We start from the raw sequence: 20,874 nt of genomic DNA, 5'->3' as shown, positions 1-20,874 counted from the left end.
TTATATCTCTCACTCACAACTGGGATGCTGTTTTGTAACAGGCATAAATCAGACCCTAGGCCTAGGGCATATCTAAAATGGTGCCCTATTCCGTACAGTGAGGGAAAAAAGTATTTGATCCCCTGCTGATTTTGTACGTTTCCCACTGACAAAGAAATGATCAGTCTATAATTTTAATGGTAGGTTAATTTGAACAGTGAGAGACAGAATAACAACAACAAAATCCAGAAAAACGCATGTCAAAAATGTTATAAATTGATTTGCATTTTAATGAGGGAAATAAGTATTTGACCCCCTCTCAATCAAAAAGATTTCCGGCTCCCAGGTGTCTTTTATACAGGTAAAGAGCTGAGATTAGGAGCACACTCTTAACCTGTTATGGCTAGGGGGCAGTATTTTCACGGCTGGATAAAAAACATACCCGATTTAATCTGATTATTACTCCTGCCCAGAAACTAGAATATGCATATAATTATTAGCTTTGGATAGAAAACACTCCAAAGTTTCTAAAACTGTTTGAATGGTGTCTGTGAGTATAACAGAACTCATTTGGCAGGCCAAAACCTGAGAAGATTCTGTACAGGAAGTACCCTGTCTGACCATTTCTTGGCCTTCTTTGTCATCTCTATCCATTACAAAGGATCTCTGCTCTTACATGACACTTCCTACGGCTTCCATGGGCGCTCAGAGCCCGGGAAAAAGCTGAATGACGTAATTCAAAGCCCTGGCTGAAACACACGAGCGCTTTTGCTAAGTGGTCTATCAGAGGACAAAGGGCTTAGGCGCGTGCACTGGCCGCCCCCGTCTTTCTGTTTTTCCCTCTATTTACCGAAAAGCAGATTCCCGGTCGGAATATTATCGCTTTTTTACGAGATAAATTGCATAAAAATTGATTTTAAACAGCGGTTGACATGCTTCGAAGTACGGTAATGGAATATTTTGAATTTTTTTGTCACGAAATACGCCATGCGCACGACCCTGATTTACCATTTCGGATAGTGTCTAGAACGCACGAACAAAACGCCGCTATTTGGATATAACGATCGATTATTTGGGACCAAACCAACTTTTGTTATTGAAGTAGAAGTCCTGGGAGTGCATTCTGACGAAGAACAGGAAAGGTAATAACATTTTTCTTATAGTAAATCTGATTTTGGTGAAGGCTAAACTTGCCGGGTGTCTAAATAGCTAGCCCGTGATGGCTGGGCTATGTACTTAGAATATTGCAAAATGTGCTTTCACCAAAAAGCTATTTTAAAATTGGACATATCGAGTGCATAGAGGAGTTCTGTATCTATAATTCTTAAAATAATTGTTATGCTTTTTGTGAACGTTTATCGTGAGTAATTTAGTAAATTGTTAGTAAATTCCCCGGAAGTTTGCTAGTTCTGAACGTCACATGCTAATGTAAAAAGCTGTTTTTTGATATAAATATGAACTTGATTGAACAAAACATGCATGTATTGTATAACATAATGTCCTAGGTGTGTCATCTGATGAAGATCATCAAAGGTTAGTGCTGCATTTAGCTGTCTTCTGGGTTTTTGTGACATTATATGCTAGCTTGAAAAATGGGTGTCTGATTATTTCTGGCTGGGTACTCTGCTGACATAATCTAATGTTTTGCTTTCGCTGTAAAGCCTTTTTGAAATCGGACAGTGTGGTTAGATTAACGAGAGTCTTGTCTTTAAAATGCTGTAAAATAGTCATATGTTTGAAAAATTGAAGTTTTCGGATTTTAGAGGAATTTGTATTTCGCGCCACGCCCATCATTGGATATTGGAGCAGGTGTTCCGCTAGCGGAACGTCTAGATGTAAGAGGTTAAAGGGAGTGCTCCTAATCTCACCTTGTTACCTGTATAATACACCTGTCCACAGAAGCAATCAATCAATCAGATTCCAAACTCTCCACCATGGCTAAGACCGAAGAGCTCTCCAAGGATGTCAGGGACAAGATTATAGACCTACACAAGGCTGGAATGGGCTACAAGACCATCGCCAAGCAGCTTGGTGAGAAGGTGACAACAGTTGGTGCGATTATTCGCAAATGGAAGAAACACAAAAGAACTGTTAATCTCCCTCGGCCCGGGCTCCATGCAAGATCTCACCTCGTGGAGTTGCAATGATCATGAGATCGGTGAGGAATCAGCCTAGAACTACACGGGAGGATCTTGTCAATGATCTCAAGGCAGCTGGGACCATAGTCACCAAGAAAACAATTGGTAACACACCACGCCGTGAAGGACTGAAATCCTGCAGCGCCCGCAAGGTCCCCCTGCTCAAGAAAGCACATATACATGCCCGTCTGAAGTTTGCCAATGAACATCTGAATGATTCAGAGGACAACTGGGTGAATGTGTTGTGGTCAGATGAGACCAAAATGGAGCTCTTTGGCATCAACTCAACTCACAGTGTTTGGAGGAGGAGGAATGCTGTCTATGACCCCAAGAACACCATCCCCACCATCAAACATGGAGGTGGAAACATTATGCTTTGGGGGTGTTTTTCTGCTTAGGGGACAGGACAACTTCACCGCATCAAAGGGACGATGGACGGGGCCATGTACCGTCAAATCTTGGATGAGAACCTCCTTCCCTCAGCCAGGGCATTGAAAATGGGTCGTGGATAGGTATTCCAGCATAACAATGACCCAAAACACACAGCCAAGGCAACAAAGGAGTGGCTCAAGAAGAAGCACATTAAGGTCCTGGAGTGGCCTAGCCAGTCTCCAGACCTTAATCCCATAGAAAATCTGTGGAGGGAGCTGAAGGTTCGAGTTGCCAAACGCCAGCCTGGAAACCTTAATGACTTGGAGAAGATCTGCAAAGAGGAGTGGGACAAAATCCCTCCTGAGATGTGTGCAAACCTGGTGGCCAACTACAAGAAACGTCTGACCTCTGTGATTGCCAACAAGGGTTTTGCCACCAAGTACTAAGTCATGTTTTGCAGAGGGGTCAAATACTTATTTCCCTCATTAAAATGCAAATCATTTTATAACATTTTTGACATGTGTTTTTCTGGATTTTTTTGTTGTTATTCTGTCTCTCACTGTTCAAATAAACCTATCAAAATGATAGACTGATAATTTCTTTGTCAGTGGGCAAACGTACAAAATCAGCAAGGGATCAAATACTTTTTTCCCTCACTGTATGTAGTGCGTTGACTTGAGCAAAAAGTATTGCACTTCACATGAAAATATAATTATAGAAAAATATGGAACTGAAGTGAAGACTGTTTATTTTTTTATTTTTTTTATTTTTTAGATTATTTATTGTCTTTTTTAAATTTGTATTATTAATATTATTATTATTACATTTCAAATTACAATACAATAACAAAAAACATAGGACATCACTACATGTATATTTCTGTGAAGAAACATAAAATAACAACAAAGTAAAATAAGAAAAACACCACATATGAACTGAGTTTCAAAAGTTAAAGTACCTAAAATAAAATAAGGTCAGGGGTTACAAATGTACAAACTTATGATAGAGTTGTCAAAACGGTGGGTGTAGCTGGTGCATGGAAGTCAGGCGCAGGAGAGCAGAGATGAGTGGACAAAGCACTTTACTGAGGCAATTATTAGAACAGAAGGCAACCGCGTCACAAAAACAAATGCCCAAATAACGAGTGAGGCAGCACAAAGTACAACAACCAAGTACAAAGTACCGGCTGCCACAAAGCACGGGTATAAAACAAAACCCGGCGCAAAACAGTCGGAAGCATGCCAAACTTGACAATAAACAATAACCCACACAGACATGGAGGGAACAGAGGGCTAAATACACATAGTAATTATGAGGAGATCAGACCAAAGCGCAGCATGATATGGGTTCCACATGTTTATTGAATGAAACGCACAAAAACAATAAAGAACAAACGAAACGTGAAACAAATGAAGTGCTCACAGGCAACTACACATAAACAAGATCCCACAAAACACAGTGGGGAAATGGCTGCCTAAATATGATCCCCAATCAGAGACAACGAAAAACTGCTGCCTCTGATTGGGGACCATACCAGGCCAACATAGAAATAAACAATCTAGATTACCCACCCTAGTCACACCCCGACCTAACCAAAATAGAGAATAAAAAGGCTCTCTATGGTCAGGGCGTGACAAGAATACAGTGTTTTCTTTTGTTATTGATTTTATTAAATATTGGATTTCAAGTAAAAATATATTGCATTTGGGGACAGATTTCAAATAATTTTTTGGGGTGTATATAACATTTACCAGAGAGAATGAATTCAGTAGTTTGTTTTCATTTGAATAATAACATATTACATCTTTCATTGTAAATACATGGGTCTTCTTAATGAAATAAAACATGTAGGTACTTAACTACATTGTCAACCTTTCATGAAACCAGTTTGGGTTTCATTAATAAGGTGGTTTAGTCCCATTTTAAGTCTATTAGCATATGCTAAAGTTATCCATTTATAATCTGTATTTAATAATGTAATAGGTCTCCAATTATCTATGAAAAGGGGATCTTTATCAGGTTTTGGTATTAAGGAAATAACACCTTGTTCCATGGTAGTAATCATCTCACCCTTAGCTAGGCATTCTTGGAACATGTTGAATGCTGATCCCTCTAAATGTTCCCAAAAGTGTAAATAAAATTCCACAGAAAGAGCATCTGTTCCAGATGCTTTGCCCTTCTTCATAGATTTAAGAGCATCTCTAATCTCTACTGTAGAAAACTCATCTTCACATATGGACTTGAACTCTCATCAGAAATAATTGGAACATGACCATGGACATGTTTCCCAAAATGTTCACATTCAATTCCATTAAAATTAGGTTTATACAGATTTTCCATTGAAAGAATATACAAAGCTAGAGATGATATTTGGGTCTTTACACAAGGTGTTGTCAATATTTAAGGCAGAAAGAGATTTTCTCTTATAGTTCCTTTTTTCAAGAGCAAAACAATAGCTGGTGTTTTTCTCACCCTCCTCAACCCATTGTTCTCTAGATCTAGTAAAGGCCCCTTCAGCTAAATCAATGTACATTTGATCTAGTTCTATTCCAGATGTATTCAAGTCTGTTTCTTCCTCTGTTGAAAGGGTATCTTTTTCTAAAAGTACATTCAATTTATTCACAAGCTCAACTTCTTTCAAACATTTTCCCTCTTTAGTTCCTTACTGCGTGTAATGGCGATAGATCTTACTTTGAATTTAAACATTTCACAATTACTTCAATGTTTTGGTTCTAAATCATTTGAATTAAACGGGTCTATGATCAAGTTCTTGATGCTCTCGTTAAAGACTGGATCATTTAGGAGTGAATTATTAAGTTTCCATTATCCTCGAATGACACTGGATTTTTCAGAACATTCTAACTTCATTAATATCATTCTATGGTCAGTGAAAGGAGCATGTTTATGACTAACTACTTGTACATACTGTACACGTGGGGGAGAAATGAGAAACAGATCCTTTCTGGATCTGGCCATCATAGACATATTACACCAGGTATATTCATTTACATTTGTATTACAGAAACTCCATGTATCAACCACTGTCAGTTAACTGCAAAATGAGGTGATGATGTCACTATTCTGAGATATTTAAGCTATTCTAGGTGGATATCACTCTAAAGAGTTATCAGTCTCCAGCTATTATAAAGCCATGCATTTGTTTGGTTATCAGCAAGATCCAAAAAGAAAGTCTTATTTGAAAATTGTATCCATACACATTGCATGTAATAAAACAAGCATTATCTAGTTTGGAGATCAATGTAACCCATCTCCCATCTTTAGACACACAGGACTCCGAAATATCACCTTATGAAGTGATATCATAGTACCAGCTGAGTGGTTAGACCCGTGACTATAATAAACAGTATTTCGCCATTGTGATTTCCAAAAACTAGAATCTGAATTGCAGGAGTGAGTCTCCTGGAGTAGAATTTACAAAATAAAAAAAGTGTTTTTCTTTTAGTTGTGTTTCATAAACCCCTGGCATTTAGAGATGCAATATTTAGTGCATTGTATTCAAAACGTTGCATAACCTGACAAAAATAAAATAACAATAATAAAACAAATACAGTAGTGATATGAATAACTGGTTAACTAGTTGAACTAATAAGCTAGGTAGCTAATAAGGAAACCTGAGATTAGAGAAAGAACTGGACTACCCTAAACCGAGGTAGCTGTGATAAGTATGATGAAACCGTATTCACATGTACGAACCTGGTGATATAAAACGGGATGAATGTAAAAATGACAACCGACTTATTACTCAAGAGCTAGCTAAATTACTCTTAACATTTTCATTTGACTTAGAAAGAATAGGACAACATCGATTTCAATTCAATGTAGCTATATACCTGACCACAGTGTTGTCAAAACATTCAGTACTCTCATGACATTCACTTGACGTCCTGGCATTCGATCTTCTTGGACTCCTTGGCTTCTTTCCATACAACATCTCTGTAGATTATCATTGTGAACCGCATGATGGTTGTCCGCGGAGATCCGTCATATCTTAGTTTTCCCATGCGGTGCACCATGTCGACGACATCCGGGAGCTTGTCTTGAATCCTGGGTGCTACTTTCCCGAGGTTGTCAATGGTAACGCTCCGTATGTTTTCCCCATCTTGTTCTCGCACCCCATGCAGTTTCAGGTTCCATCTCCGGCTGTGGCGCTGGACTTCCATGACATTCTGTCGCAGCTGGCGATTCCCCTGTTGCAGTTTCTGTACTTTAGCTTCCATTGTTATTATTTTTTCACTGTGGGTTGGCACCTGGTTGAGGAGCTGCTGCACAGTGGCTGAGAGAGACTCCATTGATATGGGGTTTGTCTCTGTTGTCTTTTCAATGATGGCTAGTTTTTCAAAGATGGCCTTGAGTCAGGGTTGCAGGGTTGCAGGGTTGCAGAACATTTTTTGACTGCCCTGTATTTGGTAGGAGGTCTCTTACTCAACGTAAGTGGCAGTGGTAAAAATAATCTATTGCAATGAGTTCTGGAAAGTCTTCACGTGGCCTACATGATTCTGTCTTGCTGCTGACATCTGAGCTGATTATCATCTGTTCAGCCATGCCTTGCTTTTTCGCTTTCTTCTGCCCATGTAGTTGTGTGATCACCATGTTTTCCAATCACCTTCTGTTACTTCATATGAGTAAGGGTCAGTTTAGCAAAAATATCTTCCTTGTTTATCGGGACTTACGTTCAAATACACCCGCTCAAAGTGACGCCATCTTGGACACTGTTCCCACTAAAGGGATGATTAAAAACCAGGAAGGGAACAGAGTGAATTCATCACAGATTCCTGTGGTCAGAGGTCACAGCTCTGACGTGAGATGTCAGGGAAACATGAAACCAGGTGACGCACACACACACACACACACACACACACACACACACACACACACACACACACACACACACACACACACACACATTTACCTTTTACACAAAGCTGTACCAGTCCGTACCACTCTCCACAGCTGTCACACAGCAGACTGAAGGCTGAGTGGCCGCTGGGCATCACATGACCAGGAAGACAGGAGTACAGCAGCTCGTCCCCCATCTCAAACCCTGTGTGGCCCTGGAGATGCGTGTTGGGGAACGCAGGGGGGTCTCCACATGGACCACCTGAAAGGTAATACATAATTAGGTTAGGTTCGATTATATCACAATTATGTTATGACACAGTTAGGTTATATACACCATTATAAGTTATAACATACAGTGGTAGGACATGCTTTTCTATCTGTCCCTCTCCTCAGTAGTGGAGACAAAGGCTGGTTGTCATAGATTGGTTGGCTTATAACTGGAGCCTGGATGGTCCTCAAAGTTACTTATGTGGCATGTACAACATGGCAGATCTCAAATAAAGTGGGCACAGATTTAAATGTTTCTTGCCTATTTACTCTTCTCTCTTTGCGGTGTTACAGCTCCCACAGTAACTCTCCTGTTCCTCAGTTAAAACCCAAACATCAGTCTTGGGTGTCATCCAACAGGGGCCCAGTCCAAAAACAACTTCTAACCCCATCCTCTTCTATGTCCATTGGACTGGAGAGGTGTATGTGTAATGGAGGTGAACCACGCTCGGTTGATGGGTAAGCTGAGGCTTTAGCTCAGTGGGCTAACACAATCTTGTGGCACACAGATGACCCAGATTCAAACCCAGTCAATCACTTAAGCAACATAGCTGAAGAGAGAGAGAGAGAGAGAGAGAGAGAGAGAGAGAAAGAGAGGTGTGGGAACACTACCTCTTTCAGACCTCAGTAGATCTTAAAGCAGAGAACTGTGAAATGTGTGTAGCAACAGTCGTCAAGATTGTTAAATGGTTTAAAATGCAACAGTTGGACAATGGACGAAGATTGCATTTTCTAAATCCATCACTAATATTGACTGAATTATAGCACAAAATATTTTACTGGCATGGACAAAGAATGAGTAATGATTTCAGGCATTCTCTTGCATAATTCAACAAGTGTTGACCCACACAATTTAAATCAACAGGCTTAGCTCTAGATTACACTGTTTGTGAGATCAGACATAATGCTACTATAATCCGGGTGTTCCTTTCATCTCAGTGTATATCATTTGTAAAAATTTCAACTGTATTAAATGACAACTTTTTTTAATTGCACAAAAAATCAACACACACCAAAATAAAGTGATCTTTCTTCTCTTTCTTGTGATGTAAGTGTAGAGACGGTGCATTAAAACCCCGATCAAGCTTTACTGTTCTTATATAGATGCAACGGAAAGACAATGAATTCCATTGAGCCCATTTTAGCCATTACCAGTGTGTATGACAGGTCATTACCAACGTTTCTGCGATCGTAACGTTAACGGGAAAAAACAAATGGCACAAGGAAGAGTGGGAAAGAATTTCCAGAGTAAAATGAAAGCAATCAATCCAGCAAGATATAAGTGACAAGTAGATTTTACAACACAGGAAATAAATGGCTGACAAAGACAGATCCTCAGGTGGGCGGGGCATGCGCGTCGCTTGTGTGTGTGTGTATGTGTGCATGCATACGTGCATGTGTGCGTGAGTGTGTGTGTCTGTGTGTACTGACCCTTGTCTTTGACACAGAAGACATCCAGGTCTGTGTTGTCCTCTGTAGTGTTCTCTATCTTCACATCCACTGCCTTCAGAGCACTGCCCAAGTTACTACACACTGTAGTCCTGGAGAATAACACAAACGTTACTACACACTGTATGTAGTCCTGGAGAAAGAAAAATAAGGAGAGATAGAGAGAGTGTTAGAGAGAGAGAGAGATAGAGAGAGAGAGACAATGTTTCTTTAGACCTATTAGACTAACATCTAAACGAGCTGGTTACAGCTTTTATCATGAGCCAAGTGAGAAAATATGACATATGTATCAAACTGAACCCACAGACACACACCCACACACTAGTTAATTGTAATGTTATGTGGGAGCGGTGAATAGCTGGGGGGGGGGGGGGGGGTTAGCCAGCCACAGGAGATCCTGAAATTGTATCGTTATGACTGCAGATGTGTGTGCAGATGTGTACATGAGTATCACATGGTTGATGTATTCCAGTGTAAGTCCTCAGAGTTTCTGCAGAATAACGTCACACTGATTGGAGCTGCTCTGTCTCTCTCTAAGTTACATACTACAGTTCAGATATCACAGGCGGCAGGTAGCCTTGTGGTTAGAGCCTAGTGGTTAGAGCGTTGGACTAGTAACGCAAAGGTCGCTAGATTGAATCCCCGAGCTGACAAGGTAAAAATCTGTCGTTTTGCCCCTGAACAAGGCAGTTAACCCACTGTTCCTTGGCTGTCATTGTAAATAAGAATTTGTTCTTCACTGACTTGCCTAGTTAAATAAAGGTAAAATGAAATAAAAAGATATCACACACACACACACAGCACGCTGCCCTCTCTTAGTCTCCAGCTTAGTCAAATATTATTGCAGCGTGATGAAAGCATAAACCAGAAACATACAGTACCAGTCAAAAGTTTTGACACACCTACTCATCTTTATTTTTACTATTTTCAACATTGTAGAATAATAGTGAAAACATAACTATGAAATAACACTTATGGGATCATGTAGTAACCAAAAAAGTGTTAAACAAATGAAAATATATTTTATATTTGAGATTCTTCAAAGTAGCCACCCTTTGCCTTATTGACAGCTTTGCACACTCTTGGCATTCTCTCAACCAGCTTCATGAGGAATGCTTTTCCAGCAGTATTGAAGGAGTTCCCACATATGCTGACCCCTTGTTGGCTGGTTTTCCTTCACTCTGCGGTCCAACTCATCCCAAACCATCTCAATTGGGTTGAGGTCAGGTGATTGTGGAGGCCAGGTCATCTGATGCAGCACTCCATCACTCTCCTTCTTGGTCAAATAGCCCTTTCACAGCCTAGAGGTGTGTTGGGTCATTGTCCTGTTGAAAAACTAATGATATTCCCACTGAGTGCAAAGCAGATGGGATGGTGTATCGCTGCAGAATGCTGTGGTAGCCATGCTGGTTAAGTGTGCCTTGAATTCCCAATAAATCAGACAGTGTCACCAGCAAAGCACCCCCACACCATCACACCTCCTCCTCCATGCTTCATAGTGGGAACCACACTGTCACACCCTGATCTGTTTCACCTGTCTTTGTGATTGTCTCCACCCCCCTCCAGGTGTCGCCCATCTTCCCCATTATCCCCTGTGTATTTCTACCTGTGTTGTCTGTTGGTCTGTTGCCAGTTCATCTTGTTTGTCAAGTCAACCAGCGTTTTTGTGTCTCAGCTCCTGCTTTTCCCAGTCTCTCTTTTTCTCGCCCTCCTGGTTTTGATCCTTGCCTGTCCTGACTCTGAGCCTGCCTGCCTGACCACTCTGCCTGCCCCTGACCCTGAGCCTGCCTGCCGACCTGTACCTTTGCCCCACCTCTGGATTATTGACCACTGCTTACCCTGACCCTGCCTGCCGTCCGGTACCGTTGCCCCACCTGTGGTTTACTGACCCCTGCCTGCCTTGACCTGTCTAGCCTGCCCCTGTTGGATTATTAAACCATTGTTGATTCGACCTTGTCTGCATCTGGGTCTTACCTTCATACCTGATATACACCTGCAGAGATCATCCTACTCTGCGTCTCACAAAGACACCAAAAATGCGCGAATCATTAGACCAAAGGCCAGATTTCCACCGGTCTAATTTATGGTGGGAATCACACATGTGGAGATCATCTGTTCACCTACTCTGCGTCTCACAAGGACACGGCAGTTGGAACCAAAAATCTCAAATTTGAATTCATCAGACCAAAGGACAGATTTCCACCGGTCTAATGTCCATTGCTCCTGTTTCTTGGCCCAAGCAAATCTCTTCTTATTATTGGTGTCCTTTAGTGATTTCTTTGCAACAATTCGACCATGAAGGCCTGATTCATACAGTCTCCTCTGAACAGTTGATGTTGAGATGTGTCTGTTACTTTTACATTTATTTGGGCTGCGGCTGAGGTACAGTTAACTCTAATGAACTTATCCTCTGCAGCAGAGGTAACTCTGGGTCTTCCTTTCCTGTGGCGGTCCTCATGAGAACCAGTTTCATCATAGCGCTTGATGGTTTTTCCAATTGCACTTGAAGAAACTTTCAAAGTTCTTGACATTTTCCGGATTGACTGACCTTCGTGTCTTAAAGTGTCACGTCCTGGCCAGTATAAGGTTAATTGTTTTTGTAGTTTGGTCAGGACGTGGCAGAGGGTATTTGTTTTATGTGGTTCGGGGTGTTGTGTTTGTGTAAAGGGTGTTTGATTTAGTATTTCCGGGTTTTGGTTTATGTTTAGTTAATTCTATGGTTAGTCTAGTGTGTGTGTTTCTATGTTTGGTTGATTGGGGTTGGGACTCTCAGTTGAAGGCAGGTGTTGTCTATCTGCCTTTGATTGAGAGTCCCATATATTAGGGTGTGTTTGTATGTGTTATTTGTGGGTGATTATTCTGTGTATAGCCTTGTGCCTTACCAGACTGTTTATTTGGCGAGTGTTCGTTTTTTTCGTTATTTTGTATGTTCATTTTTGAGAGTAATTAAAAATCAAGATGAGCATTCACGTACCTGCTGCGTTTTGGTCCTCATTCACCGACAACAACCGTGACAGAATCACCCACCACTCAAGGACCAAGCAGCAGAAGAAGGAGCAGAGGGAATTCGAGTTGGACTGGCGGGAGAAATGGACCTGGGAGGAAGTTCTGGACGGGGCCGGACCTTGGCACCAGGCTGGGGATTATCGACGCCCGCAGTGGGAAATTGAGGCAGCCAAGGCGGAGAGGCGGTGGTACGAGGCCAAGTACGCGCTGAAGGAGAAGCACGAGAGGCACCCCCAAGAAAATTTTTGGGGGGGGCACACGGGTAGTTTGGCTAGGCGTAAGAAGAGCCGGAAGCCAGCTACCCGTGGTTATATGGAGGAGCGTATGGGGTGGAGAGCGCTATGTTTCGCTGAGGAGCGCACTATCTCACCCATACGCACGCACAGTCCGGTGCGCGTTATTCCAGCCCCTCGCAGGTGCCGTGCTAGAGCGGGCATCCAGCCTGGTAGGAGGATGCCTGCGCAGCGCATCTGGTCGCCGGTACGCCTCCGAGGACCAGGCTACCCAACTCCCGCTCTACGCACGGCTACCATCAGGCCCCTGCACAGCCCAGTCTGCCCTGTACGGGCACCCCGCTCGTACAGGGCTACTAGTTCCATCCAGCCAAGACGGGTTGTGCAGGAGGTAAGATCGAGACCGACTGTGCGCCTCCATAGCCCTGGGTTTCCAGCTCCTGTCTCTCGTGCGGACCCGGAAGTGCGTCAACCCAGTCCGACTCGTCCTGTTCCCGCTCCCCGCACTAGCCTGGAGGTGTGTGTACATAATCTGGTAAGCCCAGTACCAGCATCACGCACCAGGCTACAAGTGCGTCAACCCAGCCTCGCCAGTCAACAGTCTTCATCAGAGCTGCCCGCCAGTCAACAGTCATCATCAGAGCTGCCCGCCAGTCAACAGTCATCATCAGATCTGCCCGCCAGTCAACAGTCATCGTCAGAGCTGCCCGCCAGTCAACAGTCATCGTCAGAGCTGCCCGCCAGTCAACAGTCATGGTCAGAGCTGCCCGCCAGTCAACAGTCATGGTCAGAGCTGCCCGCCAGTCAACAGTCATGGTCAGAGCTGCCCGCCAGTCAACAGTCATGGTCAGAGCTGCCCGCCAGTCAACAGTCATCGTCAGAGCTGCCCGCCAGTCAACAGTCATCGTCAGAGCTGCCCGCCAGTCAACAGTCATCGTCAGAGCTGCCCGCCAGTCAACAGTCATCGTCAGAGCTGCCCGCCAGTCAACAGTCGCCAGAGAGGTCAGACTGCGCTGAACTGCCGGAGTGGCCAGACTGCGCTGAACTGCCGGAGTGGCCAGACTGCGCTGAACTGCCGGAGTGGCCAGACTGCGCTGAACTGCCGGAGTGGCCAGACTGCGCTGAACTGCCGGAGTGGCCAGACTGCGCTGAACTGCCGGAGTGGCCAGACTGCCCTGAACTGCCGGAGTGGCCAGACTGCCCTGAACTGCCGGAGTGGCCAGACTGCCCTGAACTGCCGGAGTGGCCAGACTGCCCTGAACTGCCGGAGTGGCCAGACTGCCCTGAACTGCCGGAGTGGCCAGACTGCGCCGAACTGCCGGAGTGGCCAGACTGCGCCGGACTGCCCAGACTGTCCCGAATTGCCGGACTGCCCAGACTGTCCCGAATTGCCGGACTGCCCAGACTGTCCCGAATTGCCGGACTGCCCAGACTGTCCCGAATTGCCGGACTGCCCAGACTGTCCCGAATTGCCGGACTGCCCAGACTGTCCCGAATTGCCGGACTGCCCAGACTGTCCCGAATTGCCGGACTGCCCAGACTGTCCCGAATTGCCGGACTGCCCAGACTGTCCCGAATTGCCGGACTGCCCAGACTGTCCCGAATTGCCGGACTGCCCAGACTGTCCCGAATTGCCAGACTGCCCAGACTGTCCCGAATTGCCAGACTGCCCAGACTGTCCCGAATTGCCAGACTGCCCAGACTGTCCCGAATTGCCAGACTGCCCCGACTGCCCCCCGGCGATGCCAGACTGGCCCGACTGCCCCTCGGCGATGCCAGAGTGGCCCGACAGCCTGGAACGGCTGGAACGGCCGGTTTGTATGTGTTATTTGTGGGTGATTATTCTGTGTATAGCCTTGTGCCTTACCAGACTGTTTATTTGTCGAGTGTTCGTGTTTTGTTATTTTGTATGTTCATTTTTGAGAGTAATTAAAAATCAAGATGAGCATTCACGTACCTGCTGCGTTTTGGTCCTCATTCACCGACAACAACCGTGACATAAAGTAATGACGGACTGTCATTTTTCTTTGCTTATTTTTGCTGTTCTTGCCATAATATGGACTTGGTATTTTACCAAATAGGGCTATCTTCTGTATACCCCCCTACCTTGTCACAACACAACTGATTGGCTCAAACACATTAAGAAGGAAAGAAATTCCACACATTAACTTTTAACAAGGCACACCTGTTAATTGAAATACATTCCAGGTGACTACCTCATGAAGCTGGTTAAGAAAATGCAGAAAGAGTGTGCATAGCTGTCATCAAGGCACAGGGTGGGTACTTTGAAGTCTCCCAAATATAAATATATTATGATTTGTTTAACACTTTTTCGGTTACTACATGTTTCCATGTCTATTATTTCATAGTTTTGATGTCTTCACTCTTATCCTACAATGTAGAATATAGTACAAAGAAAGAAAAATCCCAGACTTTTTATTTAACCTTTATTTACTAGGCAAGTCAGTTAAGAACAAATTCTTATTTACAATGATGGCCTACCCTGGCCAAACCCTAACCCGGACGACGCTGGGCCAATTGCGTGCCGCCGTATGCGACTCCCAATCACAGCTGGTTGTGATACAGCATGGAATCGAACCAGGGTCTGTAGTGACTCTGATATGCAGTGCCTTAGACCGCTGCGCCACTCGGGAGCCCCCCGAATGAGTAGGTGTAAAAGATGAACGGAGCAAAGTACAGAGAGATCCTTGATGAAAACCTGCTCCACAGCGCTCAGGACCTCAGACTGGAGAAAAAGGTTCACCTTCCAACAGGACAACGACACTAAGCACACAGCCAATACAACGCAGGAGTGGCTTCAGGACAAGTCTCTGAATATCCTGTGGCCCAGCCAGAACCCAATTGAACATCTCTGGAGAGACCTGAAAATAGCTGTGCAGCAATACTCCCTATCCAACCTGACAGAGCGTGAGAGGATCTGCAGAGAAGAATGGGAGAAACTCCCCAAATACAGGTGTGCCAAGCTTGTAGTGTCATACCCAAGAACACTTGTAATCGCTACCAAAGGTGCTTCATGAAAGTACTGAGTAAAGGGTCTGAATACTTATGTAAATGTGGGTGTAACTTAACAAAATGTGGAAAAAGTCAAGGGGTCTGAATACTTTCTGAATGCACTGTATATCCTGCTATATCAGCAGCCCTGATAGAGGTATGGGACACTACATCTACACTGTATATCCTGCTATATCAGCAGCCCTGATAGAGGTATGGGACACTACATCTACACTGTATATCCTGCTATATCAGCAGCCCTGATAGAGGTATGGGACACTACATCTACAGATGTCGGATCTTTATTTGACACATTCGGTCGCAGGAGTAAAATAATCCTGGAGCAGGAGGATTTGAATAGCTGAGGAAATATTTAGAATCGCCGCCAGGAGGCAGCGTACAGGCTACAGTTCGAATCTCAGCTCAATGAAATCGTCTTTGGATAGGCTCAAATGCATAAACATCTTGACAGCTTTATGAAATGAAATATTAAAGCCACACAATAGAAGCATCAAGGCATCAAACTGAAAGTACTGCAGCCGGCCATCCTCACTAAAGGCCACAACTATACTGACAGACCCTAACTATAAAACGTGGGCGAGTATCCACACTGGAGGAAAATGTATCATTCTACAGTAGCCCTACATCTGTCAATCAACTGATGGCCGAACTCAGCCAGGGAAACGCAAACAGTCGCTTTCCACACTTTCCATTATGTGACAATGGATAGGCTAACGGATAGCCTACAGAATGTATTGGAATATAATAAAATAACAAGGAGCCTATTGCAACCATCGATGGCACTAGATTATCCCATCAATACGCGCTAAATTCACCCACACAGCTTATCTCAATTGCAACCATTATTGGTCACCTCATTACCTCATTATCGCTCCGGTGTTACCCTTAGTCCTGCTTGCAACCAAAGTCCTTCAAGTTTCGTTCGCCCTCTGGTTGGTATTGTCATCGGAACAACTTAGTCCTTTTTGAACAGACTGAGGGCGATTTATCTTTTTAACAAGCATAAAATAAATAAGTTTACCATGGCAACTCTACTGTGGCACTTTGTATGAATGGAAACTAATGTTGGTGTAGCCTACTGTTGTTATTTTATTTGTTTCCTATTTATCTCATCCATTAAATACAACTGTCTTTAAAATAAAAGTGGCATTTCTTATCAGGATCGGGGGTAAACTATCCCTGGAATTTCCATATTTCAAATGTGTAACTAAATCAAGTCAATTGAGGGAATTTTGTTATTGGTGCCAGAAGCGCTTGGGCAATAATCAAAGTCATGCCGGCACGGTCGGCCTATATGTGGTCAATGTGCTCGCTGAAGTCAGGGGCGAGAACACTTAAGGTGTCCTCTTTTTTGATAATATAAACTGTAGATCGCAAAAGTCATGAGCTGCATATTTTGGTTTCAAAATCAGAGTCGGTGTCTTTCATGCGCCATTGTGCTACCTAACTATTCTCAATGTCATCTTGTCTTTATATCTGATATTATAGGCCTGTGTGTGATTCATTTTGAGAGGCTACAGTAGGCTATAATTATGGTGTAGCCTACTGTACGGCTGCATTTCCCATATATTTGACACTTGTATGCGATAGTGGAGACCAATATCTAATTTGTGTTATCAAGCTATATAAAACCCTGGTTGTTGATGTGTATGGATGCATTTCAGATACATGTTTGTACATTTGAATGTTGCAGTAATATGACCTACAGGCCAACAGTAGCAGTAGGACATTTATTCATATTCTGTCTGGTGCTTTTAGCGAGCGAGAGCTGGCACTAGTCTGGATGACTTGACTGCCCCTTCATGGAGAGAAGGAGAACTGCGGGTTTTCAATCTCATTTTAATTTCCCTAAGTGCAGGAAACATTTTCGCAAAAAAAGAGTGATTAAATAAAGATCCAACATCTGTAGACATAGGATATACATTAGTTGGGTGGGTTGGGATTGGGATTCACATCAGTGTAAAACGTTTCCTCACTGATAGTCAAATATCAACATATAGTTAAACATGAAGTCCTACCCTGCTGATGATACACAACAATCCAAATAGCGCAGAAAACAATATGGCTGCCAATTACCACAGAGACATGTTGGCCCCTCTCACCACATAACAATCACAAAATCAGCAGACGAAAAGAATCTGGTGGTGGTGTGTGTGTGTGTGTGTGTGTGTGTGTGTGTGTGTGTGTGTGTGTGTGTGTGTGTGTGTGTGTGTGTGTGTGTGTGTGTGTGTGTGTGTGTGTGTGTGTGTGTGTGTGTGTGTGGTGAGAGTGAGAGTGTGTCTGACTCATACTCTACTACCATCTTACTTTGGTCTCTCTATCAGCTTATAAGGACAAATGACCCAAAAGAGAAACACCCAGTCAGACAGACAGAAAACACTGGGAGACTGTTTTCAGACTAAACTCAACAGGGTCTGTGAAAAGACAAGACTCAAGGCTGTGTGTGTGTGCGTGTTTTGTGAATCTGTGGGAGTCTGTGTCCCCTGTTGCTGTGTCTACAGTCCTTCACAAGCCACCTTCACCTTAAATTACATAACATTACTGGAAAGAGCCGCAGGATTGTGTGTGTGCTTTCACTGTTTGTGTGTGTGCAGTCTAAATTTGTCTCTGTGTTTTGTTTGGTCACCGTGGCAGCCAGATGTGTGAGTGACAGGTGGGAAGGAGGTGCAGAGGTAAGTGTGTGTGTGTGTGTGTGTGTGTGTGTGTGTGTGTGTGTGTGTGTGTGTGTGTGTGTGTGTGGTGCGTGCGTGCGTGCGTGCGTGCGTGCGTGCGTGCGTGCGTGCGTGCGTGCGTGCGTGCGTGCGTGCGGTTACCCTGAGGAGTAGTCAGTAGATTATGTAACTATAGCAGAGGGTCTTAATGCCACAGGAACACAATTCGTAGAACAGACATCACTCTAAAATTAAGAGTTGACTAGGGGCTTATCAAATAGCGTGTGCGTGTGTGTGTGTGTGTGTGTGTGTGTGTGTGTGTGTGTGTGTGTGTGTGTGTGTGTGTGTGTGTGTGTGTGTGTGTGTGTGTGTGTGTGTGTGTGTGTGTGTGTGTGTGTGTGTGTGTGTGTGTGTGTGTGTGTGTGTGTGTGTGTGTGTGTGTGTGTGTAAGGAATGAGGTGGAGGAAGGTGATGTCTACCTCCTGATTCTGACACCTTCCTGTTGATGATGACTCACTGCACACACAACGTGAGTGTCTGAAAGTGACCTGTTTTGTCACCCTGTTGTGAAAAACCTTCTGGACTAAACATAGTAAACTGAGGTACACAGAGGGATAAAGTTCTAAAAGCTAATGTACTGTACATGTAATTTAAGTGATTTAAACAGTTTACAATAAAAATGATTTTATTTGACCAGTTTGCAGTGTTCTCTTCCATAGTAAACCTTATCAGAAGAGGAGCACAATGAGATGTGTGCATTGGGTTAAACATACATCTAGTCCATAAATACAGTCTATACATCTAGTCCATCAATACAGTCTATACATCTAGCCCATACATACAGTCCATACATCTAGTCCATACATACAGTCCATACATCTAGTCCATACATACAGTCCATACATACAGTCCATACATCTAGTCCATACATCTAGTCCATACATACAGTCCATACATACAGTCCATACATCTAGTCCATACATACAGTCCATCAATACAGTCTATACATCTAGTCCATACATACAGTCCATATATCTAATCCATACATACAGTCCATACATCTAGTCCGTACATCTAGTCCATACATCTAGTCCATACATACAGTCCATACATCTAGTCCATACATACAGTCCATACATACAGTCCGTACATCTAGTCCATAAACACAGTCCATACATACAGTCCATACATCTAGTCCATACATACAGTCCATACATCTAGTTCATACATACAGTCCGTACATACAGTCTGTACATCTAGTCCATACATCTAGTCCGTACATCTAGTCCATACGTACAGTCTATACATCTAGTCCATACGTACAGTCCATACATCTAGTCCATACATACAGTCCATACATCTAGTCCATACATACAGCCCATACATCTAGTCCATACATCTAGTCCATACATACAGTCCATACATCTAGTCCATACATCTAGTCCATACATACAGTCCATACATCTAGTCCATACATACAGTCCATACATACAGTCCGTACATCTAGTCCATAAACACAGTCCATACATACAGTCCATACATCTAGTCCATACATACAGTCCATACATCTAGTTCATACATACAGTCCGTACATACAGTCTGTACATCTAGTCCATACATCTAGTCCGTACATCTAGTCCATACGTACAGTCTATACATCTAGTCCATACGTACAGTCCATACATCTAGTCCATACATACAGTCCATACATCTAGTCCATACATACAGCCCATACATCTAGTCCATACATCTAGTCCATACATACAGTCCATACATCTAGTCCATACATACAGTCTATACATCTAGTCCATACATCTAGTCCATACATACAGTCCATACAACTAGTCCATACATATAGTCCATACATCTAGTCATACATCTAGTCCATACATACAGTCCATACATCTAGTCTGTACATCTAGTCTGTACATCTAGTCCATAAATACAGTCCGTACATACAGTCTGTACATACAGTTCATACATCTAGTCCATACATATAGTCCATACATCTAGTCCATACATAGAGTCCATACATTTAGTCCATACATCTAGTCCATACATCTTGTCCATACATACAGTCCATACATACAGTCCATACATCTAGTCCGTACATCTAGTCCATACATCTAGTCCATACGTACAGTCTATACATCTAGTCCATACGTACAGTCCATACATCTAGTCCATACATACAGTCCATACATCTAGTCCATACATACAGCCCATACATCTAGTCCATACATACAGTCCATACATCTAGTCCATACATATAGTCCATACATCTAGTCATACATCTAGTCCATACATACAGTCCATACATCTAGTCCATAAATACAGTCCGTACATACAGTCTGTACATACAGTCCTTACATCTAGTCCATACATCTAGTCCATACATCTAGTCCATACATACAGTCCATACATACAGTCCATACACCTCGTCCATACATCTCGTCCATACATCTAGTTCATAATACAGTCATACATCTAGTCCATACATACAGTCCATACATCTAGTCCATACATCTAGTCCATACATACAGTCCATACATACAGTCCATAGATCTAGTCCATTCATCTAGTCCATACATACAGTCCATACATAAAGTCCGTACATACAGTCCATACATCTAGTCCATACATACAGTCTGTACATACAGTCCATACATCTAGTCCACACATACAGTCCATAAATCTAGTCCATAAATCTAGTAAATACATCTTGTCTATACATCTAGTCCATACATACAGTCTATACATCTAGTCTGTACGTACAGTCCATACATCTAGTCCATCCATCCAGTCCATACACCTAGTCCATACATACGGTCCATACATCTAGTCCGTACACCTAGTCCATACATACAGTCTATACATCTAGTCCAT

At 43.1% G+C, this 20,874-nt stretch overlaps 1 protein-coding gene across 1 annotated transcript in view; it reads right to left on the bottom strand.

The window, feature by feature from the left end:
- susd5 (sushi domain containing 5) overlaps positions 1-20,874 on the bottom strand; it is a 34,014-nt gene that overhangs the window by 7,535 nt on the left and 5,605 nt on the right. Inside the window, exons 3-4 of the mRNA XM_082970187.1 lie at positions 9,048-9,157; positions 7,420-7,608 (exon numbers count right to left, since the gene is read on the bottom strand). Of these exons, the coding sequence (XP_082826313.1) occupies positions 7,420-7,608; positions 9,048-9,157 (299 nt within the window). The remainder of the gene's footprint in view (positions 1-7,419; positions 7,609-9,047; positions 9,158-20,874) is intronic.

This window comes from Salmo salar, chromosome 27 (assembly GCF_965601325.2).
Source record: "Salmo salar chromosome 27, fSalSal1, whole genome shotgun sequence".
Lineage (NCBI taxonomy): Eukaryota > Metazoa > Chordata > Actinopteri > Salmoniformes > Salmonidae > Salmo > Salmo salar.
The sequence above is the reverse complement of the archived record's forward strand: the minus strand, read 5'-3'. Positions and strand labels throughout refer to the sequence as shown.